Source organism: Suillus plorans, assembly GCF_016647745.1.
Source record: "Suillus plorans strain S12 chromosome Unknown HD556scaffold_61, whole genome shotgun sequence".
Lineage (NCBI taxonomy): Eukaryota > Fungi > Basidiomycota > Agaricomycetes > Boletales > Suillaceae > Suillus > Suillus plorans.
The window spans coordinates 122,332-150,245 of NW_024537445.1; the positions used below are offsets into that span (position 1 = coordinate 122,332).

The following is a 27,914-nucleotide window of genomic DNA, read 5'->3' on the forward strand; positions in this document are numbered from 1 at the left end:
GACACCCCCGATATCGATCTTCAGGCACTAGAAGCTGAACTTGCCTTCCTGGCCGAGGCCTTCGCGGCTGTTCCCGACAACTTCGACCATGAGGTTGCTGATGATCCGGTCACCTATCGTGACGCTATGGCTTCAGCCCACGCTCGCGAATGGACCAAGGCACTCCAGGAGGAGTTTAATTCTCTCCGGGACTTAGGTGTATATAAACTTGTACCCCGCTCGTCCATGCCTGCCGGACGAAAACTGATGAAAGGTCGACCGGTTTTCAAGCTTAAACGGGACCAGGATGGTGCCCCCGCTCGCTTCAAAGCAAGATATGTCTGTAAAGGGTACTCTGCTGTATGGGGGCAGGATTACACTAAGACATCGGCACCTACTGCGCGCCTCGAGTCCTTTCGAATATTAGCGCACTTAGGCGCCGCTCTCGACTGGGAAATCGAACAATTAGACATCAAAACCGCTTTCCTCTACGGACTCCTGGATTCAGACGAAGTCTGTTACATGGAGCAACCAGAGGGTTTTGTCGCACCTGGTTTCGAGGACCACGTATGGGAGCTGCAGAAAGGGCTCTACGGCATGAAACAGGGAGGACTCGTCTGGAATAAGACGCTCAACGACCGTCTTCTCGCCTATACCGATAGCGACCTCGCCAGTTGCGTGGACACCCGTCGCTCTGTGAGTGGCTACTGTTGCTCCCTCGGACAGGGTGTGGTTACCTGGAGCGCGCGTCAACAAAAGACCGTCGCTTTATCTACCTGCGAAGCGGAATATGTGGCGGCATCCGAAGCAGGAAAAGAGGTCACCTGGATCAGAATGCTGCTACACGAACTGGGCTTCCCACAGACATCCGCTTCGCCACTTATGTGCGATAACAACGGTGCTATTGTCTTGACCGAGGACGCTTCCTACCACGCTAAAGTGAAACATATCGACATCGCGTACCATTCGATCAGAGAGCGTGTCAACCGACGACAACTGAAGGTTCACTATGTTCGGACACACGAGAACCTCGCCGACATCTTCACGAAAAGCCTTGCAAAGAAGGACCATGGGCGCTTACGAGATTACCTTGGTCTACGGTGATGAAGTCGAGGAGGAGGCCTATCGCGTTGAGGAGGAGTATTGGCGCGTTAGCACGTGACAACGCGATACGGCCCAGCGGAGTATCACGCAGGAATTCAAACCATTACTTAAAAGACTTTCGTTTGTTATCTCTTCCCTCAGTTCGTTCTTCCACGACTGAGGGTAAGTTCCTTGTTTCATCATACGATACCTAGACACTAATACGGCTACCATAGTCTGACGTTGTCTAGGTACATATTAATTAAGTTCGTTCTTCCACGACTGAGGTCTGACGTTGTCTAGACTTTACATGAATTAATATTGTGCACTAGCAAGTGTCTTGAATCTTAGCTTGATCACCGTATGATATGATTGAATCCGGCGGATGCGAGTTCGAATGTGTTTGTTCCACCGGTTCTACACCACGGCGTACGTACACGTTTGCAGCGGGAACATTGCACAAGGACACGAACGGTTGCTAACATTACTATTGAAATATTGAAACATCATGATGATGCATAATGGAGTAGTAATTTTTCGGGTCTGCTCATGCACATGACCTGGTACTAGACGCATTCAACCTACCTACTTTTGCACTCGACCCTGGAACTCTTCACCATCTCTCATTCATGAATGTTTTTTCTGCACAATCACACAGAACACAGCTGATTCTGGCAGCTGTATCTGCATCTTTACTGACATCAGGTCTGTTTACTGCATATAATGCCTACAGTCGACGTGAACGGAGACGTGGCCTCGATCGAGACATCCTTAGGTCAATAGCAGACCAGAATGAAGGTTCCAAACAGCACTTAAGACCAGAGGACGATGAGTTATTGGATGAACAAATGATCCGCATTGGTGCTAACGGACATGCCGAGGAGCTGATCAGAGAGCAGCTCGCGCGGTGCTATGCGTTTTTCGGGGATGAGGGCATGGCACGTATTCGGGAAAAATCTGTTGTCGTCGTCGGCTGCGGTGGCGTTGGCAGCTGGGTGGCAGTCATGTTGGTGAGGTCGTACGTGCTTATTACTATTACTATCCGTGTTATTGTGATTCACTAATTATGTGCAGGGGCGTGTCGAAGATCCGATTGGTGGACTTCGATTATGTGACGCTTTCCTCGTTGAACAGACATGCCACGGCTGTGCTTGCGGATGTAGGAACGCCGAAGGTGGGATGCATTGAGCGGACTCTTAAGCAGATCAGTAGGTGTGTGGAGGTAGACAGCCGCCTTGAGGTCTGGAGGAAGGAGGACGGAGGACGGTTGCTGGAGGGAGCAGACTGGGTCATCGGTATGTCAATGCGCTCCTCGATCTCGTTCGTCTTTCATTCAGTTTGTTATGAAAAGATGCAATAGACAACATCACCACAAAAGTCGATTTGCTGAAGTATTGCCATGAGCACCATATCAAAGTTCGTCCTAGTTACTGACTGATATTTAATCGTATCCAACTCATGCTACTATAGGTGTTCTCGTCTATGGGAGCTAGTGCAAAGACAGATCCTACAAGAATTCAGATCAGTGACATCTCGTACACCATGTACGACCCTCTCGCACGCTCTGTTCGACGCAGGTTGCGGCTGCAGGGTGTATCCTCGGGGATTCCCGTTGTTTATTCCACAGAAGTGCCCGGGGATGTGAAGCTACTCCCCCTTCCCGAGGAAGAATTCCAGAAAGGTGCCGTCAAAGAACTTGGAGTATTCGATGATTTCAGGGTGCGAATATTACCAGTCCTCGGTATGTCTTGATTCTTTGCAAACTGGCGTCCTTGTATCTTACTGTTCTTCCGCGGGTCAGGCTCCTTGCCATCTCTTTTCGGGCTGCACATCGCGACCTACATCCTCTGTGAGATGGCCGGAAAACCGATTTTGAACCCTTTGCCCATAAAGAATCGCAAAAAGCTTTATGAGCGTCTCCTTCGTGATCTCTTGCATCGTGAATCGAAGTTCACTGGGGAGCCGATCAAGTGAGTCCACACGTCACATCTTTTGATCCGCCTTACACTTTTTGCAGTAAACTGCCTATCGACGAAGATGATGTTGCGCTGATATTCGAGGACCTGCATCTTGGTCGTTCTGTCGTGCCTCCTCATGCCGTTCCTGCACACCCAACACTTCTGCGGTGGGATCCAACCAAGCCACTTACTCTAGAGAACTGTGTGGTCTTTGAATCTACGGAAGCAGAGAAGCACGTCAGAGAGTGCTTGACACCGCGGACAGAGGAAGCACATCCAAGAAAAACCCCGGGAGCTGTATGGGGAGACGAAGTGCAGGCTGTTGTAGAACGTCGTGTAGGAGACGTGGCAAAATACAGAACGTGGGTTGGGCTATAACGAGAGTCTTGGCAAACATGCACGTCCATCTGAAAGAACAGATAGAGTTTGTCGATTATATCAGGAAGCTTTGGTTTCTGATAGAAATCGTATTACTGTGCATACATAGATAATCAATAGGTTATACTGTAACGGTACAATCTTCTTTTACTTCATGGGTCATCTTACAACACTTCTCCATTGCACTATTCCCATCTCGTCCTTTGGCTTAGGGCTTTACGTAACGTAGATGAGGGTACGTTTTTGAGAGTTGACTATACAGAGAGTTATGAAAGCGCCAACAAGCAACCCTGTGACGATACAGGTTGCGGTTTCGGCCAGCGAATGTGGTCGGCGCTTTGGGTGTCGCTGAGGTTCTTCATGATGAGATTCCGATTCTGGTGTAGGTCGAGTCTGCTCTATGGCGGACCGTTGTTGTTGGTGAACAACAATCGTAGGGGCAAAGATAAGGGTGGGTGTCTTCGGCCGATTGCTATCTGGACTCTCAGAATCGGCTGTGGCTACATCACCCAAAGCAGCCTGCGAAAAAGATGCAGCTGGTGGGGCGGTAGCTGTTGGGAGCGCTAAGATAAGAGTATCTTCGTCCACCGACCATTCGACGATAGACGCTGGGGGGGAGGGGGGCATAACAACAGATCCTTCGACCTTGGCTTCTACCATGTCGTCCGTGGAATCGACTGATGAACCAATTTCGGTCTCTTCGTAGTCCTCTACAACACGTTCAAGGTTGGAGACCATCCCTTGCAATCTCCGAACCTCTTCGGCCGCCATCCCCTTCTGCTTCTCACGGACTTCCTCGCCGACAGATTGGACGAGGGAGTGAATGACATCCCGTATCTCGAGGTGTTCTCGTGACCACCACTGAGCTGGCCATTGCGCGATTATGAAGGCAAGGCTGCAGACTGTCTCAGTCGCTTCAGTGAAATCGTCGACGACAACACTATGGAACCAGGGACGCAGGAATGACATTGCCAAGCGAACGGAGCTTCCGGTTGCATCGCGAAGACGATGCTCAGTGGGAAGGTGCAAGAACTGATCTGACATATCTTGGCAGAACTGGCGGAAACTAGGCTTGCGATCCATGGTATCCCATGATAGGATATCAAACTGCGATGAAGACGACCGCTTATCGACAACGGTATCTTGGCGGAAGAAGTATGACGGGAGTTTATCGATAATGCTTAGAAGGGGGACTGAGGCTAGAACAGCCGAACTGGGGATGGATCCATGAACAAGGACATCTTGCGACTCCAATGCGAATCTGTACCACTTCCAGTAGTCCAGATGCCTTCTACGTCACAAAATCAGCTTATCTGAGCAGCCAAGAGTCCGATCAAAAAACACTGACTCATTGGGTGAGCCCTTTCTTAGTAGCTCCAGAGCGGTCGCAGCTCGACCAGCGAGCTGACGTGAATCGATTATGGCGATTTCAATGTTGTGCTTAAGACCAACCCGGTACCTGCGGGTAGCCTCCCAAATAGCCCAGGCAAAGCTGAACGTAGTCGAGATGTAAGGGGACATGTGTCTCTGCGTCCAGTCCATATGCTGGGCAACATCTGCATAACTGCTCGTTGAAGCTACTGACTTGCCTGTAAACGGCTGTCGAAGCCGCTCTGCGGCCTCTCTATATTGCTCGTTGTACTTCTGGCCTACAAAGTAGGGCTCAGTAGCATCAAAGAATGGGGAGCGTTGCTTCGGAGTATATACGCGAAATAAGAAGGGGTTGTCCTGGATAAGGCGATCAAAGGTATGATCAGAGCCATACCCATACTGAGGTAGCGGACCACCTGAAATTGGGCTCTGAGGTGGGGATGGAACGACGGTCATCGTATGTAGCGTCGAGGGGCCAGTGGATATAGATCAGCAAGTTGGGCAAAAGTAAATGCTTTTCTAGAAACTGGAATCGTCCTCGTGTTATCCAGCCCTATCGATCCGGCTCATGGATATGAAGACAAACACATGGACTCAACGAGGCTTTTAATTGCATGTACAGGTCTGAAATGGAAAGCAAAGGTACCGGATATCACCTGGAGTCGGAAGGCTGCCACTTGACGAGCTTTCCGCTCACCAGAGTGACAGCTGCACATCAGTCGAAATTCGTCAATACTGGAGGCAAACTTGGGGTGGACAGTAATTCCTGCGTCGTGTAGATGCCTGGATGTAGAAACCTTAAACTTACAGACAAATGTTGAATGAGCGTTCTTGAATGAAGTTTTGTATTCCGTTTGACACCGTAGGTCGAGCACAAGTTATTCCAAAAAGCATGACCGTTAATATTGAGGGCAAATTGAGGATGCCGCTGAGCTTTAATTCCGAGTCCTAAAGCGGGTGAGAACATGCATCTACAACGTTTCGCCGGAGAACCCAACGAGGATACATCGTTTCTTTGCACAGCACCATCAGCGTACCAAGATGCTTTGCAGCATGGAAGCTGCACGATTCGATCCGATACAGCCTTTAGGCCGCATCTCGGAGAGGACTCAGATTACACATGAAATTGATGCTAGAATACGTATCTCAGTTTCCAAGCTGTAATCTGAGCTTGTGGGGAAAACACACCCGGCCTCGACAGCCAAATGAAGGTCTCTGTCAAAATGTGATGGTGCGCCAGATCGCAAGTTGTAACGGTGACATCCTCCTCGGCAACCTCTGTGTATTCGTCCGACTTGAGGTAAGTCTTTCACGTCACTGGTGCTAACAGGAACTAATAGTATATCAGATTTCCAGAAATGTGTCCTCAACATGTGAAACCATTCATTTCGATAATCTCCTCATCTCTTCGCCACCTTGGATAATGTGACCACAATTCCAGCAACTGGTACATCGGAAGCTTCTATTTAGTATGTAGGGGGATCTGCAATTGGGTACTATTAATCTCCATGGTTAATAGTGGCGGCGTTTATGCGGCAATCGTCCATCTTTCTCTTGACGCAAATCTTTTCCTAGCTCCCCATTGGTGACGAATCATGACTTACTAACTACTAACAATAATCAAGCGGTTGTCCGGCATCCGGACCTTTCCATCTTGGCGGCTGAGTAACGGTCGTCTCAAAGTTGTTGTCGCCTTCAACGAAAGAAGCCGGCATACTAGGCAAACCGCTGACCGTCGAGATGTGCTCTCGGCATCATTCTATTACCGTTTGTTCCAAGAGTAGAGTGGCCCGGTAGTTCAATCATAGCGTGCTTGGCAGCATCAGAAATCTATGCTTTCTACCGAGGTCAGCGCAGTGTTGCGATTGAACAGGTGAGCGGATCACATTCAATTCCCTATAGCCGCTTCAATTCCGCCACAAGTACTTTTCCAATAGAATTCACTGTTCCCAGAGGCTATTCTCTTGACTTTTCCCCTGTATTTGCAGATCGAGATGATATCAGGACCGGTCATTCCATGCATCATACCCTGCATATAAAGGCAGGTTCCACAGGTTATGATACTTAGCTCTCACTCATCATCCAGCCATGTCTTCGCTGCGGCGCCCATTTGCCACTGCACTACAAAGTGCATCATACGGAAGAGTCACTCAATCCTTACCTACGCGCCTGTCTTCATCGATGTCAGTTGCGATAACTACGCAAGGATACGAGGCACTCACTATTCCACCAATCTTTGACATCTTTGACGCTCCGGTGCGCCTGGGAGAATCTTCCGCACTTGTTAGACGAACGGCCACGATAACTCGTATCGCTGCTCTCGAACAAAAATCCAGCAATGCCGCTAGCAACTTCACTCGAGCTCAACATTTTTCCTCACTACCTCCCCCCATCCTATTCGATGGCCCTGCTCGCCCAGCATATTTATTACCGCGAGCACTTGAAAATCGTCACAAAATACGGCAATACCCATCTCTATCGCATAACAGACAGGCACACACACCTTCATCCCCTTTCATATCAACCTCAGAACCTGTATATGAAATCTTTGATGGACCTTCGCGAAAAGCCCGTTACAAATACTCAACATCGTCCTCACAGGTACTTTAGATTCTATCTAAAGTTGTCACACACTCATGCATACTCCCTCTTAGTCTTCATCTCGGCCATATGTTTGCCTTGCTCTGGGTATCTCTGGAGCCTTTGGCTGGTTAGCGATGAAGGACCAGCTAGTCGATAAATAGTAGCAGGGAATGGGGACATCTTCATAAGCGGGTGTCAAAGCTCACAGCTTGGGCTTTCGGCCCCTCAAGCTCAGTCATGCGGCGTTTAGGCATACGGCTATGTGTGTCGGGCGTTATATTTTTTCGTCGGGTGTTCTTATCTTTGCGTTTCGGATCTCACGTAGTGTTTGACGCCTTCTGGGGCCATTCACAGCTTATGAACCACTTTCATAGGCTTTAGAGCTGTGTGCTGTTTTATATATTATATAGTGTGTATCAATAGCGTATTCATTATCAGAAGTATAGCCTTTGTAAGATGTGTATCATTGTCCTGGCAAGTGCAATCAAGATGTACCAGTCTCCTTGTTGCCATAAACATTATCTGCTGGAAGAGATACTACCATGCACCGGCTTATTTTCCGAAGTTCGAATACTTTTTTACATATGTAAGAAGGTTCAACTGACACAATACTAGGTCTCACGGTAGCAAACGTTTACTGCTCAAGCGCTCAGGCCTCAGAGATATGTTCGAGCGCGTCAATTAACACCCACTGTGCGCCGTTCCTCGTGGCTAGTGGCTACGGCGTGATAGGACAATTCATTCATATTGCACGCTAGCACTGCTTGTACTATTATATAGCTATGTACTGATACGATATAGATGCCAAAAACCCCAGTGAGACTGCTAGGTGTTTCCCCTAGACTTGCCATGAACTGCGTTATGCGTGCATGTACATCCGACGATAATCCACCACTCTTAACAGTAAGTTCTCAAACTTTGCCCATGCTGTTTCAAAGCAGGAGGACATGCAAGGTCTACATGACTAGTAATTGTGCAGGGCGCGACATTGGAGCAACACCTCACGGACCGAAATCTCCCCCACAACGCTCAGCCACATCCACATATATTTCATCCTGCGGCATGGCCGTAAGTCTATTACTTGCAAGTTGCGGTAACTGCCAATGCAGTCATAGTACCATAAACCACCACGACTGTCTTCAGAAGAGGGGAGGTCACCGAGATAGAGCAGATGAGCTTCGGGGAAGCGCGGTGGAGGTGAGTAGTATGATACAGAATAGCAGAAATTCATGAGACACAGAAGGAACAGAAGGAAGGCAGCTAAGAGATGTCTTTAGGCTGAAAGCACTCAATCGAATTGCTTCGGTAGCCTACATCAATTACCAGTATGCCGTAGATTATAAGCGCGGTCATCTGATCTTAGCATGATGAACAACAGCAAAAATTAACTCAAATATGAATATTCTTTTAAAGGGGAAAACCAATGTTGTGTGACGTTGGCCTTGTACCGTTGGGGCGTGACTGCTACACCAATGAAACAATCTGGACGTCCCTGTGGGAAAAGTCAGCTCAATGCGCTACCTCCATGCCGCCAAATGAGAATGCTAGAACTCACCGTCCACATCCGCCCATCACTCACTATCGTCCTTAAATTTACGCACGCCCGCATCATGTATCTCACGTCGTTCCTTGCTAAGGTCGCACGCGGGCCGTGACTTGCGTGGGCATCACCAACATCGGTCAACGTGTGCAACTCCTTCAAACTTGATATTGCTGCAGTAAAGGCTTGCTGGAATGATTCCTGTGATGATGTATCTCAGCCATGTGGAAAAAAACGTACAATGTCTTTGATTGGCAGCGGTATTTCCAACATTTCCAGATCTTTGCACTTGGAGCTTAGCTTTCCAACCATGTCAATTGGAACTGCACAGTCCATGAGAGCAAGACGTTTCAAAGGCACTGTGACGGCACTGGGTGGAGCAATGAGATCAATGACAGAGTTCCATATAGGGAGCTGACGGTCCGCAAACTTGAGCACAAGTGTAGATAGAGAGGTCAGCGAAACAAAGAGCGATGCCATTGTCATAGCCGTTGCATCAGATGTTGGACGCACGTCGATGGCAAGATGCTGCAGGCTGGGTAAGGTGATAGTAGGTAGGCAAAAAAGGCTTGGTGGAGGGGTATTTTCCTGCAGAAAATGAGCGAGTATCAGAGATATTCAATGAAGGAAAGACGCACGAATATAGTGAAAGAGAATTCTTTCAACGATGGGGTGTGTGTTGTAGCAGCTTTGATGACCACTGTATGAGGAGCCTTTGGACATCCAATGAGGTGCAGCCCACGAAGACGAGGCAGTAGAGGGAGCAAGGCTTCCAATAATATGCCATTCACTTCTTGAGACATCTAACCAAACCTCAGTAAAATGTTGAAAGTAAGCGAAAGGAACGCACGAAGATCGTGAGGTGCGAAAGTGTTCGCTGTAACGGCTGAGCCCATCTCGTCAGCGAATCCACAATATTCCAGGTCGGGTAGTCCAGAGTCAGGCTGCGTAGTGTTGTGATTTTTTGCAGCATCTCCCCTTGCGTCGTTGTGAGCGCGGCATAGATGTGTAGATCCTGCAAGCGTTCCTTTCCCTGCAGGGAGCCGAGCAGGGCTGGGAGGATCCTCGGCCCACACACAAATGATGTTAGGTTTTTGCAAACTCGTAGTGCGTCCGCAGTTTCCCAAAGGAATTTTGGATGTATTTGTCCAGCTGCGATGAACGGTGCACAATGTATGTCAATTTGACGAACATGGACAGCTAGATCAGGGTGATTGCGAAGAGTGAGGAATGGTGATATGATCTGATGCATAGTTATTGAGAAACATGCATGTTTCTTTTTCACGAACGTTCGACTTACCCCTCCTCCTTCGGGTCTATATCGTTTGGTATGCTTTGCGGTGAAAGAGATCGTGGCATACAAACACGGAATAACGCCAGCGAGGAAAGACTTGCTAACAGACGAGACAGCGACGAGATCACTTCCAGAGATGAATGCAAAAATTAACTCGAGCACGTCGAGATTTAGGTTGTCTGCCGTGACCATCGGTTGAGTGTTCGAAGTAGACGTCTTTAGACTGAGATCAGTGGGTTTTCCCGAGCCACAGACTAGGTATCTGGGTTTTCTGCGACAGCAGTCAAGTCTGGCTCGCAGGTGCCAACAAATGGCCTTGAAGGGTAAGAAGAAAGATAACCTGCTCCTTGTGCAGCCTCGACAGCTGGTCGCCGACGTTTTGTGCCAAAAATAAATATGCCGATGAATTTATGGGGCTCAGGTATTTTGCCGCATCACTGCCGCAACTTGCCGCACCACTAACGCTAACGCACCACACCGAAACCAACATTCAACGCTCATTTCCGACAACTACTCTAATCATACACAAGTTAATTGACCTAGCAGCATTACTTGTCGAACTCATCAACTATGCGCCTCTCGGACATGCCTTTGAGAGGTTGAATTTAGAGGACGTGTTGGGCGTGTTGCGGCACGGATGCGGTAGTGGGCGCGGCAGCAGTGAGTCCTAGTAATATAGTACGAGACGATGACATTCAGAGTCAGACTATATAGATTCTAGAGCACCCACTTTACAATGACCTGTCACTCTCGACAGGCACCTGCTAGTTACAATCTGTTATATACGACTCAGTGGCACGCACCAAGACCGATGGAATCCATATGAGGGTCTCCCCGAGCACTGGAATCATGGTGACCGAGATCCGTATGCACCAGAATTTGAAGGAGAACTGGATGTGCGTCGTTTTCATATTCACAGTGGGAGGTTGCATTAAAACAGTGCCAACCAACAGTGTGGGCCGAACTTTAGTGAAGGAAGTGAGCCCGAAGTTGTTAAGAAAGAGAAACATACCAAAAAGCCCAAACCACGGCCCCAGGCACGGCCAAGGAAGGTGAATGGAAGTACTTGATGTGCGGAGGATGAGCATGCTGTTGTGCTCGCCTGTGACTGGGTGCATTGATTCATATGTGAGATGCATGGTTGTTAGTCCGTATATTGTATGATGAGGGTGCACATGTACGTATTTGTCCTTGGTCAGACCACTGAGAGCCCACTCGTCGAACTTGGGAGGAGCGTCTATGGCAGTCGCAGTATATTTGGTAAGAAGGATGCGTTGGTGCGGTGCGGTAGTGCATAGCCACCAAATCTCAGAATTGCCGCATCCCACAGCCACAAAATCTCAGTATTGCCCACACAGCCACAAAATCTCAGAATTGCCGCACCCTGCCGCACCCTACCGCGTCACTACCGCACCCATGAAGTACTATATTCACTATGATACCACGATAATTCTTACACAAAAACATGTACTATGGTATCTCTTAATCATAAATCATATTTAAGACCTTTGTGGACGACGTAGACATATTATATACGCATATAAGACACTTGTTGTGTAGGGTGCAGCACGGATGCGGCAGTGATGCGGCAAAATCCTAAGGCCCGAATTTATGTAAACTTTGTAAAGTGCTAGCCATTTCCATTTACGGTTGTACCAGTCTGTGGATCTATCTTGAACTTCATTGTCTTCAGAGACTCTCCACACACTGACATCTAATCATATACAGCACACGAATTCTATGTCGTAGTTGTTGTAACGCTGCAACAAACGTTTGCCTATCATACTTGTCAGCACCATCTTTCATATTCAAATCTCCCATGTAATCTTGAGACAATCTCCATATAATCGGGCTCATCATCAGGTGTCAAGTGGCCATGTCGGATAAAGAAGTCGATGAGGACTGTGGGATCAAACATTTAATGAAGACTTTGTAGGCCATTTGTATTAGCATTTACCGGCAGCACAATTGGGCTTGAAGATTCCCTGCCTCAACTTTGATTTTACTTCATCCAGCGATAGCAACTATTCCATAAGATCGTTTGGCATGGTCAAGAGACACACAGATATACGTACATCAAAAGATTCCACTTCACCGTCTAATGGACGGGGCTGGAACGGAGTATCATGTGGTACTCCAAGATCGTAAACGTATCTAAAGAGCGTGTTGTTGAGATCCCCGCGCACAGAATCAGACAGCACTTACTCGACCTCTGGTTGCAAGAAGTGCATTCTGTTCCTGCAATCATCTCATGGTTATACTTTGTAATTCACCCCAAAAGTCTTGCAGAGCGATACCTGAAGAAATAGCTGATTGCTCCGACGGGTTTCGCATGATTCCTCACGATGTCTGCTTCCATACTGGCCTCCTCCTCGCACTCCTTGACGAGGCTCTCGAAAACAGGCATGCCACTGGGTATCCCGCCAGCAACACTATTATCCAACCAGCTCGGCCACCTGACGTGGCCATTCAGCTATGTACTTTATGAATATAAACCAATCAAACCCACGTTTGCTTCGTCTTCGCCCGCGTCGGAACCCAAATCTTCACTTGTGGGCTGCTAGCTATCCCTTGATAGATAGTCATATGTATTCCATAGGTTATGACACCAAAAAGAGCACACGCAGCGCGCTCCATCTGAAAGGCGTAGTTTCCTCCTCCCTCGTCGGAATCATTCTCAGGATAGTAGTCGTGCACTCCAAAGGGATTCCGGTACACAGGGTACATCTCGTTCCGCCATTTTCGGGGCCCGATGCTCGCAGGGAATGCACCAGTGTCGCGCCAGCGCTCACAGAGCTCTTTCAGCACTGCAGTGCGCTTTCTCGGGGTATTGACTGATGCATCAAAGCTGACACGGTACCCGGCCTGAGGTTCTGGAATGACCCATGTCCCAGGTTTCTCCTTTCGAAGGAGATCTACTATGTCGAGCCTCAAGAGCCCAACAGCAGGACTTCCTGGAGATTGCGATAGTGTCCAGGGCACGAAAGAGTCTGTGTCGGAAGGCTTCTGAAAGACATCAGAAGAGCCAAAGTTAGGTGGTAGGCGAAAATTGTCGCATATCTTGACGAGCTCAAGATAAGAAAGTGGTGAGGATACGGGAGATGGGGGGTCGTTAGACATTCTAAACTTCTGATTCACAGAAGTTGTAGTGCCCTATTAATTCGACCTTATATACACACATACAGGATATCCACGCTCGGCCGATGCTCTTCTAGTAAGTCCCGACAAGTGCGCAGTGAAAGATCCATATACACGAAATCCATCTTGGCCTCAGGCTCTGTAATAAGACCAAGAGAATATACAAAGTTCCAGATTTCCGTGGCATCAGTGATTACAGAAAAAAACAAGCAATATGTACGGTGTGGGGGGTCGTTATTTCATTCTGCCCTATTACATAATTCGACCACGGCTCGGCCGATGCTCTCCTAAGTCAAGACCCATATATACATTATCACGAAATCCATCCTGGCCTCAGGCTCTGTAATAAGACCCAAGAGAATATACAAAGTTCCAGGTTTCCGTGGCATAATTACTGTGAAAAGGAGAAAAAAAATGCAATATGTACGGTGCCCAACAAGATGATATAGCTGTAGTAAACAAGATGAAGGTGAAGAATACGAATAGAATCAGGGTCCATCTACTATTTGCATAGCATTCACTTTCGATGAAGCAGGTCGTGGACCTTGAGTGGCTGGCAAGTATGAAATGAGGGGGGAAGCTGTTCTGCTTCCCCCACCAAATAACGACGCGACACCGTTCATGCCACCCTCCATCTCTCTAGGCGGTGCTCCTGGACCCGCGAGGCGAGGAGAAAACCCGGATGCTGGACCAATAGGCGGCATACCAAGCTTTGACGAAGACATTGGAGGTGGAGACAATGGTCGCCTGGGCTTCATCACTGGGCTACTAGCCGTAGACGCATGAGACTCAAAGCGTGACGGCGAACGCAATCCAGCGTGCGGTATTGATGACGGACTGGGAGGGAGGGGTCGGGCGCGAGGTGGAGAAACTCCCGATGAGTTTTGACGGGATAGGGTAGATTGTGTATGTTGAGAGTGACTCGACGAAGGTCCTGCGTACCGATGAGGTCCAGGGGAATGGTAGCGGTCTGGTGGAGCTTGGAATGGGGGCGGGCGCTCGCGGTCATCCTGATGCATCCAGCCATGCCTTGGTGATGGCGCAGGCCCGCTTGGCAATCCAGGACCCGAGGCCGAGCCTGCAATGCTATTATGCGACGGTGCCAACACGAATGGCGTTGCAACAGGTCGGTCACGTTCTTCATAAGGTGGATGAGTGGATGACGGACGGCTCCCATGTTTATTCCAGTGCTGCTGCTTATGATTAACCATTTCTGGCTGTGGTTGCGGTTGTGGCTGCGGCTCGGGCGGGTGGTGATGATGCACCACGTGGTGGTGATGACGGTGATGGTGGTGACTACCAACATGATGATGTGGTGGGGCATGCGTATGGTGCGGGTGTCGATGGTGGTGCTCACGATCCAATTCTTCCTCACGGCGTCGCCCTTCCGCTCCTACATTCCAATCCATCCCACCTGCTGGCTTGGGCATTGCAAATCGCGTTGTATCCTGTAGTGCTGCATTCAAAAATTGTTGTTCTGAATGAGGAGGTGGCGGCATTCCCGGGCCGTATGCGGGAGGAGGGAGGCCATCATACTGTGCTGGGGCAGGTCCAGAAGGCAAGCGCTGTAGGCGTCCTGGTGCACCCAATGGGTACACTTGGCTGGGTTGTTGGAATACAGGTGGCGGGGGCGGAGGCGGCATGCGCACGTCTGGGCCACCATGGAATGCTAGAGTATCCATGGAAGGCGCGCCATACATTGGGCCCATAACCATGCGTGCATTCATCATACGGTGCTGATGCAGGAAATCGAGATCTGCAGCCGCATCTGCTTGAGGGAGGGCGTTCAAGTCGGGGTATGCAGTCGCAAGCATGTGGCGTCGGGATGTTGTGAGAGGTAATATCTGTGCAATTTGACGAATGGTGGGTGCGGGAGGTGGATCGGGGATTGCGTTAGGAATGCGGCGCACTGCAAAAGAACATTCATGAACCGTACAGACACAAGCAAGAGAAAATAATCTTACTTGGTTGAGGTCTCTCGATAGCTCTGCGTTCGCGCTCCAATTTACGGCGTTTACGGTTGGTCTCAGCAATCATCTCTGTTTGCAGGTCATCTCGTGCGACCTAAGTCGAGTCATCAAACACAATGTGAGTAGCGGGTATGGACAGGACGCGCATCAAACGCACCTTCCACCAACTCCAGACCGCGTCTTCGTTTGTCCTCCGCCGTTTGTTGGCGGATACAACCTCATACACGCGTTTTCTGCAAGCAAGGGCAAGACGTTTGTCGCGACGTTTATTCAGTTCGGCCTGCAGATGTATGAGCTCCGGGTGTGCTCCTAAAGCAGGTCTTCAGCATGGACAAATTTGAAACGGGTAAACATACACACCCTCGGAAACCAATGCCTCCTCCCACGCAAGTCCCTCCATTTTCTCGACATACACCTTCTCCCGTAATAATGCAAACTTCAGCTCGATAGTCGCAAGCACATCCAGAGCTTCTGCACGGTGAGCAGGCTGCAATTCTAACTCCATCTCCATGTCTAATTCATCGTCCACCTCCGCTTCAAGGAGAGCGGACTCAGCGTCTGGAGCTGTTAATATCGCAGCATCACAGTCTTCATCCTTGTCCTTCTTGCCTCGTTTACTCTTACGTTGCGGTCTGCCGTTCTCGGGTTTGGGCGACGGAGAACGCGAAGAGGAGGGTGAGCGGGACCCAGACACAGAAGATGCAGACGGAGTAGGAGATGGTGGATGAATGACTGTTGAACCTGCCATTATTGAATGTGAGGCAGCTGCAGCTGCGATGGGCGCGACGGACGCTGGCAGCGGAGCTGTGATGTCAATGGGAATCAATGGAACAGTTGTGACTGTCTTGACCGGTGCTGAGGGCGGCTCTGCCTCGATATCCACGTCTATGTCCAAGCCCGCATCTGGGGGTCCGTCATTGTCCTCAGATTCGGTGTCGTTTTCATGGTCGTTGAGGGCGGGAGGATCGTCATCATCATCTCCGTCGGCTTCTCCTTCAAGCAATCCGTTTGATAGAGCAAGGAGGCTACGACGCTTTGGAGGGGAAATTGGGTCGTCGACGCGACGACGCTTTGGAAGGACAGGTGCCAGCTCGTCTTCGTCAGAGGCATAGGGCTCTGGTTCTTCGTCCAATGCCGAATTAGAGGTAGAATTTTGCGGGTCAGCAGCACCGTCCTCATCGTCATAATCTTTCGCACGTCCATTGACAAGAACGCCGACATCGTCAAGAGGCTCGTCAGCGTCGGCATCCCCGTCGGGGCTGTCGCCATCGAGGTCGTCCCTTGGATCATCTTCATTCTCGTCATCCTCTTCCTCCTCCATGGCTCGAGGCGGACCAGCCATCTCTTCTTCTTCCTCTTCCTCGACCCCGGGTGTAGCACTTCCTTCGCTCTTTGAATTTGAATTTGAGTTGAAGTTCTTCGATTTGTATGCCCAGTCCCACATCGGGGCAGGGACCAGGCCGCCACGCTTTTTTCTTCCTCCGCGACGGGGTTGACGACGACGTGAACTATCTTCAGCATCTCCGTCAATGAATGTCTTAGTCTTCTTTTTGGGCGACTGAGACTCCTGGACGAGCTCATCGTCTGTAAGCTCTGATAGCTCGGACTCGGCATCCAAGCCGGGACCCGAATCTTCTTGGGGCGGCGGCGATGGAGAAGGCGAGCTCAATGATTCAAGTGAGGCTGGAGAGCCTGTCATCATGGGCGACAGCAAGCAAGAAGACGAGCACTGGTCAAAGATGATCGTCCGAAAATGGAAGTTTAATTGGACCGTGCGCAATCTCATCCACACGTGTCTTGTCTCACGTGATATGGAATAGCGGAACTAATTGTTAGCTATTTCAGACAACTACATATGTAACCCACAGGAAACGGAGCGCAAAGCGCTCCTTTGGGGCGTCTTCGATACCTGTACCGTAACAGCGCTCGGCTGCGCCAGTCCCCGACACCTGCCGGGTATTGACATGTATGTGGCCATCTATACCACTGAAACATAAATTTTGCAACCAAGTCTTATACATATTTCAACACTCTCATCCAAATTTCCAATAACACTATACATGTTCCATTGCAGAGGTCACTTGAAGGATCAATATTATGAAGGAGCATGAATGGACAGTTGGGTTTGAGGGTGAGGTGTAGAGAGGACAATCTAGATACTTTCAATGAGATTAGGAACCAGTGGGGAGTGGTCCTCCATCTTCTCTCTATGCTTTTAGATTTTTACATGAATTAAATCAACAAACGAAATTTGTCTTGGGACCTTACTGCGAAGAGGTGGTTATAATTTGAACAATAATATTATTTACAACAAACAGTCCTAAATGCAAGATGATCATCATAATCCAACAAAGCTTGAAACACAATTCTAAAAATCTCCAAGATCGACCTCTATCATTTCGATGACAGACACTTCCAGGCTCTTGTCCTTCTTCGTGCCTGTTCGCGGGTCCGACAATGCTAAAGGTGGGAGCGGCGATATTGATCGTCCACCGGCCCCATCATGGGCCTGCAGTGCAGGCGTACCAGTCCCATTTATATTCGGTGTGCCCGATCTGTATGATATTCCATTTGCATTTGAAGTTGATGACCAGAGAAGCGAAGCATAATGCAATCAAGGGCAAGACAGATGACCAAGTGACACCAACCATAATAGTGAGTACAAACCTTGATATTGTGTCGTTGAACAACCTTGGGACAGTTTTTAATCTCGCACTCGGGTCCGCTGGGGTTGCGGTGCCTGAGGCATTCAATTTGCGTTCCCTTCGTTTCCGTTCGGCCTCCAACATTTCCGCTTTGCGAATTCCTTCTAAATTAGCCTTGCGATTACGCTCATTCACTTTCGCGAGTTTGTCGTTGAGCGACTCTTCACCCCCATTCCGAGGAGTGGCTACCGCGGGCAGCTCTGCCAACTTGACGTCAATTTCAGAAACTTCGGCATAGTCCTGTCGCCGGATTGCAAGTGTCCTGGCCTGCACAAGTGATGAACGCTGCAATGTGAGGGATGCACCAGACGGTAAGTTCGATAGCTGGCTTTTCCTTGCCAACATGGCGGTAATGTCGCTCTAAGCCCAGTTCAGCAATGACAACTTTGAAAAGGTAATGGAAAAGTTCATACTTCTGTCATAGGCTGCGTGATCAACTTGGACATCTGCGCAACCTTTTTCTCAAGGGCGCGCTTGGATGGTAACTTGACGTCGTCTGCAAGGCACACTTTCCCTAGACGTTCGAATTCTCGCTAAATCATAATAGAGTGAATGCAAACGGCCACTGGCGACGGAAAACCAACCTGTGTGAATGGGGCATTTGACACCTTGTCCATATGGAACGCCTTGAGCGACTTGCCATGCTTCAGCTCAAGCGTCTGGTTCACCGTGACATCGTTAATCTTATATGGCTTCGTGAGATTTACTCCCAGGTCTGGCTCAAATAAGGCAAAACATTCACGGTCCAATTTCTGACACTCACTTTGTATCTCACAAATCCTGTACTGTGGCTGATCTTTTTCGTCTTGGCCCACAAGATAGCGAACCCAACCACCTTCGTTCTTGAGCATATAACACATTATAGACTACTACAGCACTCACCCTTCACATAGTCCTCGAACCAGGGAGCCATGCAATATTTCGCAAGATGGTCTCGCGTTAATCTGCACCCCATGAGGTCGTCCAGCGACGAAGGCTCATCCGCAGGGTCAGGCTGCCTTGAAAATAGCTTCCTGTCTTTCTCTTCTTCCTCTTCGTAGCGTGTTATTTGACCATCCTCTTCCTCACCCGAAGACATGTCCATGTCATTGGGTGAGGAGGACCGATCTCGCTTGGGAGAGTGCGTCTTCGTCTGCTTGAAATATAAGAGATGTGAGTACACTGTTGATCAGCATACGCACACGCTTCTTCTCGTCCTTTGCTTTTCGCCTAGCCTTGAGTTCGTCTAGTGTACGAGACTTTTCTTTTGTGGCGCCTCGGGAAGTACGTTGGCCTGCAAAACAATAGCATCAGAGGAAGCCTGCACTATAAAGCACTCTGAGTACGTTTTGCAGCTTTCGAAATACTCTCAGGATCTCCAGATTGTGCTTGAAGCATCTCATGTAGCTTTCGCTTGTCTTGTATTCGCATCAACTCCTCTTGCCGTCCAGCGAAAATTTCTTCTCTTTCAATCTCAGGCATAGAAAGTAGCCTAGTACGTAGCAATAGATTGATGGAGGTAGTGTCAAAGTTACACTTGCACATGTGTTCAAGATGTACTCACCGCTCCCTATCCGACTCATCTATGTACTTGCCCTCAAGCGGGAACTTTACGTCCGATCCCTCTTCACTCTCCGGCCCATCCTCTGCGTCACTGTCATCTGAGACTCTGTGGTTCCCCGACATTTGTAATGAGCACAGCGGTGAGCCGGATCAAGGAGAAGGCTCACTCCGTTCTGCGCTTCTTGGCTGCGGAAGCCCTAGAGCTTGATGCTTGGTGTTTACGCTTTTTCTCAGTGGCGCCAGCAAGCTCAAGGAGCTCATCATCGAAGTCACCTTCGAAGTCGGACATGGTGGAAAAAGTAAGGAAGCAAAAGTGTCGTACGAAAGCTGTTCGACTGTGTTGCTGTGTATTTACAAAGACCCCCTAACAGAGGGGTGAGAGTGTGTAACTTATTTACCTTATTTGGAAGTAATTGTACTGTGCTGTAATCATCACTGGTACTGTGCCTAATGGACGACCGTCATCTCCTTCAAACTCATTATCTACACCGTCAGCGCCCGACTAACATCAATTTTGATAGTCTAGCTAAGCCACTCATAGCTAGCCATTAGTCTTTTGTGATTCAAGTCGAGGCAGTAAATATTCTCCTCCGCGAACTTAGGCAATGGCATACTTTTTCGCATCCCCCGTCGATGTTGACATCAAATTGGAAGGGGAAGAGCTGCGGAAGCAGGTGGACATAAAGACTGACAAGGAGCGCACAGCCTCGTCTCCAGTCTATTATGACGGTGACTCAGTGACAGGGCAGGTATGTATTGCATCTTCGCCGGATGATTACGTCCAAGATGCTCACGCCGCTGCAGGTGACCATTCGCGTTCGCGATGGAAAGCGAATGACTCATGAGGGCATCAAGGTTGAATTCGTTGGTAGCATTGGTGGGTATTCACCTATCTGTTGGTTCATTGGCATCTCACTGCTGTTTGGCTTTAGAGTTGTTCTACGATCGGGGGCACCATCACGAATTCTTATCATTATCTCAAGAATTGGCATCGCCTGGGGACCTGCGCCAAGCTCAGACTTTTGACTTCCTCTTCAAGAATGTCGAGAAGCAATTCGAGAGTTACCAGGGCATCAACGTCAAGCTACGGTGCGACGTCTCTCGTGCTATGCAGATGCCAATTGACATTTTCTAAAGCTACTTTATACGAGTATCTGTTGCAAGGCGAATGGCGGATGTTACGAAGGAGAGAGATATCTGGGTACACTCGTATCGCATGCCTCCAGACAGTAACAATTCCATCAAGATGGAGGTCGGCATTGAGGATTGTCTGCACATTGAATTCGAATACAACAAGTCAAAGTATGTTATATTTATTTACACAACCAGCCAGAGTGCTGACCGTACGTCAGATATCACCTGAAGGACGTGATTGTTGGCAAGATATATTTTTTGCTTGTTCGTATCAAAATCAAGCATATGGAGCTTTCTATAATACGACGCGAGACAACTGGCTCCCCACCAAATCAGTACAATGAGAGTGAGACAATCACAAAGTTTGAAATCATGGATGGCGCTCCTGTCAGAGGTAGGCGTGAACACACAGTTTTCTACGCTCATTACTGACTGACTCTTAGGAGAAACCATCCCTATTCGACTATTTCTCGGTGGCTTTGATCTCACACCGACGTTTCGCGAAGTGAACAAGAAATTTAGCACACGTTACTACCTGAATCTTGTGCTTATCGATGAGGAGAATCGGCGGTACTTCAAACAACAGGTATGTTGTGTTGTTTTCCATTACTTTACATTTACCTAACCTTAACAAACAGGAAATAACGATATTTAGGATACCAGAGGTACGTTGCAAAATTTTGCGTCGTGTTTCACAGACTAATTGTCCCGTGCAGAACTAAACCAATATTGCGCTACATGATTCTTGTACTCGCAGTCTCATGTAATGATGCTAGCTTCTGCATTTGACGCATTCTACCCATGACAGCAATTTCTATCAATACAGGAATGAGACACTATTACGGAGAAGAGAGGTAAAAAAGAAAGTTATACAGATACAGCAAAACTAATCGATTCTGAAGGTAGTTTTTCTTCTTCTTTTTTGAGTCAAATTTGCTGTTGCGGTGCGGAATGCCGTCACCAAGCAAAATCACCGTCTAGTCAAACACTGTCTTCGCTCCTCAACTGTCTTCTCCCTACAACTCTGTCTTGAATCTCATACACCTACTTCCCCATTCAGTCTCCGCAAAGCTTTCTCTCGGTTGAGGTTGAGCGCTGCCTGACTCTCGAATTCGTGTATGACAGCGTCCGCAGATGTAATATGCATCCGATCGATGACAATCTGCAGCCTACCGTCGCGCAAGGTTTCTGCGCTCGATGGGGACATCAAATCGCCAGGATGAGTAGATGCACGTCGTGGATTGATTACCATTCCACCATCATACATCCTGATACTCGCAGGCGATTTGGAACGTGCGACGGTTGACCACTGTGAAGAATGCGTAGTGACATCACTGTGGGATTTGCTCGCACGCTCAAGCAAGTGAAGGGATGACAGCTGTCTATTGCGGCGTTTCAGTGAGTCCGAGCTCTCGCCTTCTGGCTGGGCGGTAGGGGCATGTATAGTGATTCTTGCCCGTGTTGGTCTGGAGGGAAAACGGATCGGGTATTTTCCGCTGTGCTGTTGTGATACAGGTCTTGTCCATGCCGGCATGGATCCTTCCACGCGCGCATGCGCGGACTGCGGAATGGATATAAGTGGAAATTTGGGTTTGTGTTCCATGAATTCGCTAGCATAGAGCGCTGCATATTCGATAGCTGCGTCCTCTTTGCCACATGACTGTGCAGTATTACGACGCGTGCTCTGTCGGCCAAGAGCTGGAAGCTCTAACTTGTCATCCCCGCGTCCTTGACTGAGCATAGACTGGGGGTACGTGCTAGTCAGGCCGGGGGGGAAGTCAGGGGTCAGTTCAAGGACAACGCGTGCATCGTCGAAGATAGTCTGCGCAGACTGGCGCCTGACATCATTGTGAGATGTAAGCACTTCTGCAGATGCGTTCTGGTCAGATCGCCTCCGCAATTCATCTGCATGGATAACCCGTTCGGGAGGAGGGAGTGCGGAAAAGCGCATGCCTGTGTGCAAGACCGGCGGCTCGCCAACTTCATCGTGTACTGTTACCCGTTGATCTGCCTCGCCCCGTTCCACATCCTTTTCAATTAAAGAGGATTCGCGAGTCGGGTCTGGGATTTGTGAAGACCGTATGGTCATACGTCGATTGGCTATGAGCGAGTGGGAGGTCGATATAGGCTTGCCACGACGCCACAAGACCAGCTCCTTGTTGAGGAACTCAAAGTTTTCATTTTCGTCCATTCTGTGCATTGAATATGAGTAAATTGAACAAATGTGATTCCGAGGAAACCCACCCCTTCAGTATGCCAACAATCATGCAAACCCTGGAAATCAGTCGTAGGATTCGTCTGGAAAGTGGAATAGCGAAACCGCCCGCTGCAAATCCAATAATGCCTTCAACAGCTCCTACTTTGATGCCGAAAGCAATCCACCCAGTGCCGTTGAAAAAATGGCGTTCGTCGGTATTATTGGTGTCGATGCGCAGTTGATCGAACAAGGCTGTACAAAGCCGGTACAACGCGAGGAAGGCTGTTAGACATTGATAGTTCGTATACAGTGCAAGTGACAGCTGGCAGAGACTCAGCCATAGCGATTCGTTTTTGTTGGTGAAGTCGATCATGAGCGGGGCCTGTGGCAAGGATAAATTTTCTGACGATACATCAGTCATGAACAACACGAATGGATTAGATCTCTCACCGATAGACATTCCGAGCGATGCTGCGAAATCCAACACTCCAATCACGGGAATTAGACCGGTGAATAGATATTTGGCTACAGGTTGGTGACGGCGAGGGAGGTAGGGAATAAATTCCCTATGACTCAGCCAGGCTAGATAGGAAGTGTATGACAGCATAGGAACAAAAGAAACAGATCCTGCAGCAACGGAATAATAGGTGTGGGTCTCAGCGTTCAGGCTCTCTGGGTTGCATAGTTACATACCAAGGAATAGTTCGGCCGCTCTAGAAGTGGCAACCGAATTCCGCGCAGCGGGTAATACATGCAATAACTGGTCGACAAACGCCAAGATAAAATAAAAAACACCATCTGCGGCTAGCAATAGGTGCTCTCTAGATGTGAAGTCATTAGCCGATCAATGTGACAGATGGTGATAGATATTAAAGGGTACCGTCGCAAGGAACGGTGCAGAAATGTTGAGCTCGATATCCAAGCTTTTTCAGCTAAAATTAAATCTGACGCACCTCCTCGATCTCCAGGTCGTATAAATCAAAAACAGGGAGAAAAAGAGCTCGATAACAGGAGGTATGGTAAGGGTGTGACTTTGAATGAGGTTCAGAGGAATGCAGCGAAGATTTTCTGCAGGAAGTAGACAAGCTACAGAGCCCAATGGTGAACTCATACTAGCAAGCCGCTGCTCAAGAAGAAGTATAAGCTTGTGGCAAGTGAATAAGGATCGTGGACAGAAGCCAATGAACGATGGCTAGAGTTGGCTGGAGGAGACTGAGACCGAGTAATAATATTAATGCAGTACTTGCTGCTAAGGCGGCACTGCGGGAGAGAGGCTCAGCCTATATAGCTGGCTAGATGATGGGGGATACAAATGGAGTCATATCTAATCGTTGGACAACCTTTGAACGACAGATATAATCTTCCATCATGATCTGTAGGAACTTTGGATTTCCACGTGGCAGATCATGCTGATCGGCACTGATTGCCTTATTTGCACAATTAATTGTCGAAAGGCAGGATTGGCAATAGGCGCGCGACACTGGACGCGTATCCCTGCGTATCCACTACTGGGGCCCCCTGCACCAATATGCGTCGGTTCTCGCGTGACATGGCACTCTCCGAGCCAACAGCTTGAAAATTGCCGAGGTACCAAACGTCTGGTTCGAGACGTACCTCTACATCCGCTGAGTCGCAGCTTCACTTAGTACTGCCTCGTGTGCCAAATTTGATTTGTCTGCATTTGCTAATTTTGCTTCTCAGCCCTTCTCAGTTCGTGCGAGAAAGATGATGCAATGAAACAATGTACTTAGTATGTGGCGTCGACGAACGGCAACCGAAACTTACCTGCTCTTGATCTTCTCTGGAAGTTGTGCCTGTATACGACCGAACTAGCGACCGGCTAACAAAGACTATTTCCAACATGGAAACAACGACGAGTCGATCACTGCAAGGATACGGGGGGAAAACGAATTGCAGAGGCGGGCGATGTGCTGTCACATCGAGACCTTGTACTGCCCACTCTGCTTCGCATGATGATATAGTCAAAGCAAATGAAATTATGAACGCAACTCATCAGCATTGATCCGGAGAAAGAATTAATCGCTGATTGAACTTGGCGTCGGAAGTCTCCGACTCCAAAACGGAGCAACCGAGGAACATAGGCTGCATTGCTGTGTGATGGTAAAATGTGGCGGCGCAAACACTATGTTTTACAGCGATGTAGCACCGACTCCCGGCCAGGTGCAAAATTTGATCCGATTCTAGCGCGACGGAGAGAAGCGACTGATCCGCAGTTTCTCAGTAGCAACTGCACGCGACGTAAATGAACTAGTGGATGCAACATAGCGGAAACCTGGACACTCCTGTATCTGTTCCTCCATCGGAGCGACACCACCATATACCCTGGCAGCCATTACGGAGCACCATCATGTGATGAGCAGAATGAAGCCTGACGGCCATTTAAAACAGCTCAAACGGTGGATAACTTTCTAATGCGACTGACCCAAGTGTGAGGGTGAGCGTTAATTGATGAAAAGCTATCGACATTGAACAGATATGTTCACTTACTTGATACTACTAGTAGTACTACCATCGAACACCGCCCACACTACTCGACAGAAATGACCATTTAGATATGCAAGAAAGTGGCGAGAGAAGGTGGCGGCGACAGCGAACGAAAATTCAACGAGTAACTTCAAGGGATGGTATATGCCGCCGATCGTGGAATGGTGTTTAAATTTTAAATCCCTTGAAGGGCCATTATAGACTACAGTGACAAACACCGTCGTATCTGCAGTTGGTAAATGAGTGTAATTAGATCAATGGCAGGAATGTCCAACATCTGGACGTACCATGGGCTCCACGAACAATGTGATTCAACAAACACTGCGTTAGTAGTACTACTTACTAGCAACTCTGAGGTGTCGAAAAAAAAGACCAAACCGTATCAAATTCCCACGATGCATTTACACTTTGCAGTGCAAATTGCAGAGGGTTGAAACGCTTCCATGAATCTAAGTAAGTGACACCAGAATAATCGTTTGCGGACATCATTACAATGGTGGTGAGCATTAGTCTAGTCGCATCAAGTAAATCATTGAGCCCTTTCAGAAAATATCTGTTCTCCAACATGCTCCTTCAGTACACCTACCTGCACGTCCTGGAGACCCTACGCCTACCACCCGCAATCTCGATCCCTTGATGCACCCATTTGCTCGTGCTCGTGAGCGAAATCGTGCTTTGAATGCTGCCAAAATGGACAAACTATTTGCAAAGCCCTTCGTAGGGGCTCTCGAGGGTCACATAGACGCGGTCGAGGTGTTGTGCAAAAAGCCTGGGTCGTTGAGCGCTGTTGCCAGCGGTAGCTGGGATGGAGGTGCGTTGAGAAATCGACTTGGCTGACAACCATTTATGCCCCAAAATTTTTCTCCCCCTAGGCGTGATTTTGCATAATGTTTCCGAGCGCAAACACATCCGTCGAATACAAGGGGCTCATAAGGGCAAAGTGTCGGGCCTTTGTTTTGCTCAAGACGACCGGCTGCTAAGCTGCGGTGTGGACAGCAAAATCAAACTTTGGGACGCGAGCCCGCAGGATGATATAACAGTCAGTTTCTCAGTTGGCAATGAGTTTTTTTTGTATATCTACCCCAGTCCATCTAGGAGCAGCGCCCGCTGAACGAATATCCTGGGAAATCAGCATTCAAGTACGCTGCTTAGATACGCTAGAATCTACATCTGATTGACACGTCCCTCCACAGTTCAATAGATCACCATCGTTCAGATCCACTTTTTGCTACAGCTTCAAACATTGTTCAAATATGGGACGAAACAAAGTGGGCGCTGTCCATCTCTATGATCATGTCTCAGCTGATTTGGCATCCAGGAGCGCTGCAATATCCAACTTAACGTTCCCCACATCCACCGAGACCATCACGTCTGTGCGATTCAATTTGAGTGAAACAAGCGTACTTGGCAGCATTGGCTCAGATCGAACTTTCACCCTCTATGATATTCGCACAGGAAAGGCAGAGCGTCGTATTGTCATGCAGATGAGCTCAAACGCGCTTGCATGGTCACCAACTTTTCCAACGAATGTCTTGCTTGCATCTGAGGATCACAATCTCTATACGTTTGATGTCAGGCAACTGAAAACTCCCACTCACATCTACAAAGGACATGTTGCAGCAGTTATGAGCTGTGATTGGAGCCCGACTGGATTGGAATTTGTTAGTGGCGGATGGGACCGAACAGTAAGAATATGGAAGGAGGGTCAGGGCACGAGACCAGAAGTGTATCATACTAAACGAATGCAAAGGTAAGTCCATGTATCTCCGTTCGTCAGTTTGTTCACACACTGCGATAAGGGTCTCATCATCTATATTCACTGCCGACGCACGTTTTGTACTGACGGGCTCCGACGATGGTAATGTACGGATATGGAAGGCCAAAGCATCAGAAAAGCTTGGTATCATCACAGCCCGGGAGCGCGCCGCAATCGAATACCGGGATACCTTGAAAGACAAATGGAAGCAGGACAACGAAGTTGGCAGGATTCAACGGTAACAATTATTCTGCTCGGTTTGATTCGTGCTCACCAGTGGCACAGCAACCGACACTTGCCAAAGCCAGTTTACCAGGCTGCGAAGCTCAAACGCACTATGCTCGATACTCGTGCCGTCAAGGAAGAACGTCGGCGGAAACATACACGTGCCGGAGAGAGCAAACCAAACGCAGAGCGCAAAAAGGTGGTTATTACGGAGCAGACTTAATTGCGCACTCGACGTTAGCCTATAGCTATATTATGACCCCGTATCGTGACATGCAACAGCGCAATTCCACCCACACATGCTGCAACTGCCGATCACCCCAACGACTGGTGATTTATAGTTGTTTTTTTTCTGCCCCCCCCCAAAAAAAAAGAATAAAATGCTAGCGGACCTTGCAACACGTTGTTAGTATCCATCTTGTTCGAGTACCCGAGGCTACCATGGAAGTGGTGCATGATGAATATTAGACCTCGAATTTGAAGGTTCCGGTGAAGCTATGAGCCACGTCGGCGGTCAAGGCTATTGTTGTTAGCCGGGAGTCTGATTCGACTTACA

General features: G+C 48.7%; 11 protein-coding genes across 11 annotated transcripts; 5 read left to right on the forward strand and 6 right to left on the reverse strand.

Annotated features, from left to right (window-relative positions):
• Nucleotides 1-1,691: 1,691 nt before the first annotated feature.
• On the forward strand, nt 1,692-3,398 carry HD556DRAFT_1244210 (uncharacterized protein; the record flags this gene model as incomplete). Its single annotated transcript, XM_041298427.1, has 6 exons — nt 1,692-2,080; nt 2,137-2,357; nt 2,414-2,478; nt 2,533-2,803; nt 2,864-3,032; nt 3,080-3,398. 6 exons carry the CDS (start codon nt 1,692-1,694, stop codon nt 3,396-3,398), a joined length of 1,434 nt encoding a protein of 477 aa, XP_041156276.1.
• Nucleotides 3,399-3,478: 80 nt separating this feature from the next.
• On the reverse strand, nt 3,479-5,349 carry HD556DRAFT_822800 (uncharacterized protein). Its single transcript, XM_041311733.1, has 3 exons — nt 4,747-5,349; nt 3,550-4,689; nt 3,479-3,493 (listed from the first exon to the last, which is right to left on the reverse strand). Exons 1-2 carry the CDS (start codon nt 5,223-5,225, stop codon nt 3,615-3,617), a joined length of 1,554 nt encoding a protein of 517 aa, XP_041156277.1. The 5' UTR covers nt 5,226-5,349; the 3' UTR covers nt 3,479-3,493; nt 3,550-3,614.
• Nucleotides 5,350-6,527: 1,178 nt separating this feature from the next.
• On the forward strand, nt 6,528-7,860 carry HD556DRAFT_822913 (uncharacterized protein). Its single transcript, XM_041311734.1, has 2 exons — nt 6,528-7,370; nt 7,424-7,860. Exons 1-2 carry the CDS (start codon nt 6,858-6,860, stop codon nt 7,511-7,513), a joined length of 603 nt encoding a protein of 200 aa, XP_041156278.1. The 5' UTR covers nt 6,528-6,857; the 3' UTR covers nt 7,514-7,860.
• Nucleotides 7,861-8,419: 559 nt separating this feature from the next.
• HD556DRAFT_1297242 (uncharacterized protein) lies at nt 8,420-10,618 on the reverse strand. Its single transcript, XM_041299441.1, has 6 exons — nt 10,193-10,618; nt 9,743-10,135; nt 9,531-9,695; nt 9,133-9,480; nt 8,908-9,081; nt 8,420-8,844 (listed from the first exon to the last, which is right to left on the reverse strand). Exons 1-6 carry the CDS (start codon nt 10,376-10,378, stop codon nt 8,737-8,739), a joined length of 1,374 nt encoding a protein of 457 aa, XP_041156279.1. The 5' UTR covers nt 10,379-10,618; the 3' UTR covers nt 8,420-8,736.
• Nucleotides 10,488-10,903, forward strand: HD556DRAFT_823147 (uncharacterized protein). Its single transcript, XM_041311736.1, has one exon. It carries the CDS (start codon nt 10,597-10,599, stop codon nt 10,855-10,857), a length of 261 nt encoding a protein of 86 aa, XP_041156280.1. The 5' UTR covers nt 10,488-10,596; the 3' UTR covers nt 10,858-10,903.
• Nucleotides 10,904-11,728: 825 nt separating this feature from the next.
• On the reverse strand, nt 11,729-13,526 carry HD556DRAFT_822933 (NUDIX hydrolase domain-like protein). Its single transcript, XM_041311735.1, has 6 exons — nt 12,696-13,526; nt 12,484-12,642; nt 12,392-12,424; nt 12,262-12,340; nt 12,144-12,210; nt 11,729-12,088 (listed from the first exon to the last, which is right to left on the reverse strand). The coding sequence occupies exons 1-6, from the start codon at nt 13,304-13,306 to the stop codon at nt 11,976-11,978; spliced, it is 1,062 nt and encodes a 353-aa protein (XP_041156281.1). The 5' UTR covers nt 13,307-13,526; the 3' UTR covers nt 11,729-11,975.
• Nucleotides 13,476-17,158, reverse strand: HD556DRAFT_1399414 (Sds3-like-domain-containing protein). Its single transcript, XM_041303790.1, has 4 exons — nt 15,655-17,158; nt 15,452-15,603; nt 15,289-15,388; nt 13,476-15,233 (listed from the first exon to the last, which is right to left on the reverse strand). Exons 1-4 carry the CDS (start codon nt 17,078-17,080, stop codon nt 13,813-13,815), a joined length of 3,099 nt encoding a protein of 1,032 aa, XP_041156282.1. The 5' UTR covers nt 17,081-17,158; the 3' UTR covers nt 13,476-13,812.
• Nucleotides 17,159-17,544: 386 nt separating this feature from the next.
• HD556DRAFT_1399425 (uncharacterized protein) lies at nt 17,545-19,871 on the reverse strand. Its single transcript, XM_041303791.1, has 10 exons — nt 19,709-19,871; nt 19,543-19,647; nt 19,325-19,470; nt 19,181-19,272; nt 18,882-19,131; nt 18,763-18,834; nt 18,584-18,714; nt 18,413-18,532; nt 17,962-18,359; nt 17,545-17,849 (listed from the first exon to the last, which is right to left on the reverse strand). The coding sequence occupies exons 1-10, from the start codon at nt 19,828-19,830 to the stop codon at nt 17,663-17,665; spliced, it is 1,623 nt and encodes a 540-aa protein (XP_041156283.1). The 5' UTR covers nt 19,831-19,871; the 3' UTR covers nt 17,545-17,662.
• A 275-nt stretch (nt 19,872-20,146) lies between these two features.
• On the forward strand, nt 20,147-21,480 carry HD556DRAFT_1311540 (vacuolar protein sorting-associated protein 26-domain-containing protein; the record flags this gene model as incomplete). Its single annotated transcript, XM_041300546.1, has 8 exons — nt 20,147-20,290; nt 20,346-20,418; nt 20,474-20,630; nt 20,679-20,843; nt 20,894-21,069; nt 21,119-21,261; nt 21,314-21,340; nt 21,433-21,480. 8 exons carry the CDS (start codon nt 20,147-20,149, stop codon nt 21,478-21,480), a joined length of 933 nt encoding a protein of 310 aa, XP_041156284.1.
• A 231-nt stretch (nt 21,481-21,711) lies between these two features.
• On the reverse strand, nt 21,712-23,983 carry HD556DRAFT_1447227 (uncharacterized protein; the record flags this gene model as incomplete). Its single annotated transcript, XM_041307229.1, has 5 exons — nt 21,712-22,867; nt 22,920-23,274; nt 23,323-23,499; nt 23,566-23,693; nt 23,826-23,983. The coding sequence occupies 5 exons, from the start codon at nt 23,981-23,983 to the stop codon at nt 21,712-21,714; spliced, it is 1,974 nt and encodes a 657-aa protein (XP_041156285.1).
• Nucleotides 23,984-25,749: 1,766 nt separating this feature from the next.
• On the forward strand, nt 25,750-27,890 carry HD556DRAFT_1399467 (WD40 repeat-like protein). The gene is made up of 8 exons (XM_041303792.1): nt 25,750-25,876; nt 25,924-26,188; nt 26,250-26,416; nt 26,473-26,516; nt 26,571-26,645; nt 26,696-27,127; nt 27,177-27,371; nt 27,419-27,890. Exons 1-8 carry the CDS (start codon nt 25,871-25,873, stop codon nt 27,579-27,581), a joined length of 1,347 nt encoding a protein of 448 aa, XP_041156286.1. The 5' UTR covers nt 25,750-25,870; the 3' UTR covers nt 27,582-27,890.
• Nucleotides 27,891-27,914: the final 24 nt, after the last annotated feature.

What these genes read in the sequence shown, in the direction of transcription:
- HD556DRAFT_822800 (XM_041311733.1), bottom strand. Translation starts at nt 5,225, where the DNA reads ATGACCGTCGTTCCATCCCCACCTCAGAGCCCAATTTCAGGTGGTCCG. An exon ending in AGAAAGGGCTCACCCAATGA is followed by an intron (nt 4,690 to 4,746) that starts GTCAGTGTTTTT and finishes TTTGTGACGTAG; the next exon opens with AAGGCATCTGGACTACTGGA.
- HD556DRAFT_822913 (XM_041311734.1), top strand. Translation starts at nt 6,858, where the DNA reads ATGTCTTCGCTGCGGCGCCCATTTGCCACTGCACTACAAAGTGCATCA. An exon ending in ACTCAACATCGTCCTCACAG is followed by an intron (nt 7,371 to 7,423) that starts GTACTTTAGATT and finishes ACTCCCTCTTAG; the next exon opens with TCTTCATCTCGGCCATATGT.
- HD556DRAFT_1297242 (XM_041299441.1), bottom strand. Translation starts at nt 10,378, where the DNA reads ATGGTCACGGCAGACAACCTAAATCTCGACGTGCTCGAGTTAATTTTT. An exon ending in TTTCGCACCTCACGATCTTC is followed by an intron (nt 9,696 to 9,742) that starts GTGCGTTCCTTT and finishes AGGTTTGGTTAG; the next exon opens with ATGTCTCAAGAAGTGAATGG. An exon ending in CGCTGCCAATCAAAGACATT is followed by an intron (nt 9,082 to 9,132) that starts GTACGTTTTTTT and finishes GAATCATTCCAG; the next exon opens with CAAGCCTTTACTGCAGCAAT.
- HD556DRAFT_823147 (XM_041311736.1), top strand. Translation starts at nt 10,597, where the DNA reads ATGGGGCTCAGGTATTTTGCCGCATCACTGCCGCAACTTGCCGCACCA.
- HD556DRAFT_822933 (XM_041311735.1), bottom strand. Translation starts at nt 13,306, where the DNA reads ATGTCTAACGACCCCCCATCTCCCGTATCCTCACCACTTTCTTATCTT. An exon ending in CGGGCGAAGACGAAGCAAAC is followed by an intron (nt 12,643 to 12,695) that starts GTGGGTTTGATT and finishes TGGCCACGTCAG; the next exon opens with GTGGCCGAGCTGGTTGGATA. An exon ending in GCAATCAGCTATTTCTTCAG is followed by an intron (nt 12,425 to 12,483) that starts GTATCGCTCTGC and finishes AGATGATTGCAG; the next exon opens with GAACAGAATGCACTTCTTGC.
- HD556DRAFT_1399414 (XM_041303790.1), bottom strand. Translation starts at nt 17,080, where the DNA reads ATGAGATTGCGCACGGTCCAATTAAACTTCCATTTTCGGACGATCATC. An exon ending in GGAGGCATTGGTTTCCGAGG is followed by an intron (nt 15,604 to 15,654) that starts GTGTGTATGTTT and finishes GACCTGCTTTAG; the next exon opens with GAGCACACCCGGAGCTCATA. An exon ending in CGGTCTGGAGTTGGTGGAAG is followed by an intron (nt 15,389 to 15,451) that starts GTGCGTTTGATG and finishes GACTCGACTTAG; the next exon opens with GTCGCACGAGATGACCTGCA.
- HD556DRAFT_1399425 (XM_041303791.1), bottom strand. Translation starts at nt 19,830, where the DNA reads ATGTCCGACTTCGAAGGTGACTTCGATGATGAGCTCCTTGAGCTTGCT. An exon ending in GCCAAGAAGCGCAGAACGGA is followed by an intron (nt 19,648 to 19,708) that starts GTGAGCCTTCTC and finishes GGGGAACCACAG; the next exon opens with AGTCTCAGATGACAGTGACG. An exon ending in CAAATGCCCCATTCACACAG is followed by an intron (nt 18,533 to 18,583) that starts GTTGGTTTTCCG and finishes ATTATGATTTAG; the next exon opens with CGAGAATTCGAACGTCTAGG.
- HD556DRAFT_1399467 (XM_041303792.1), top strand. An exon ending in GCCCGCAGGATGATATAACA is followed by an intron (nt 26,417 to 26,472) that starts GTCAGTTTCTCA and finishes CAGTCCATCTAG; the next exon opens with GAGCAGCGCCCGCTGAACGA. An exon ending in CAAATATGGGACGAAACAAA is followed by an intron (nt 26,646 to 26,695) that starts GTGGGCGCTGTC and finishes TTTGGCATCCAG; the next exon opens with GAGCGCTGCAATATCCAACT.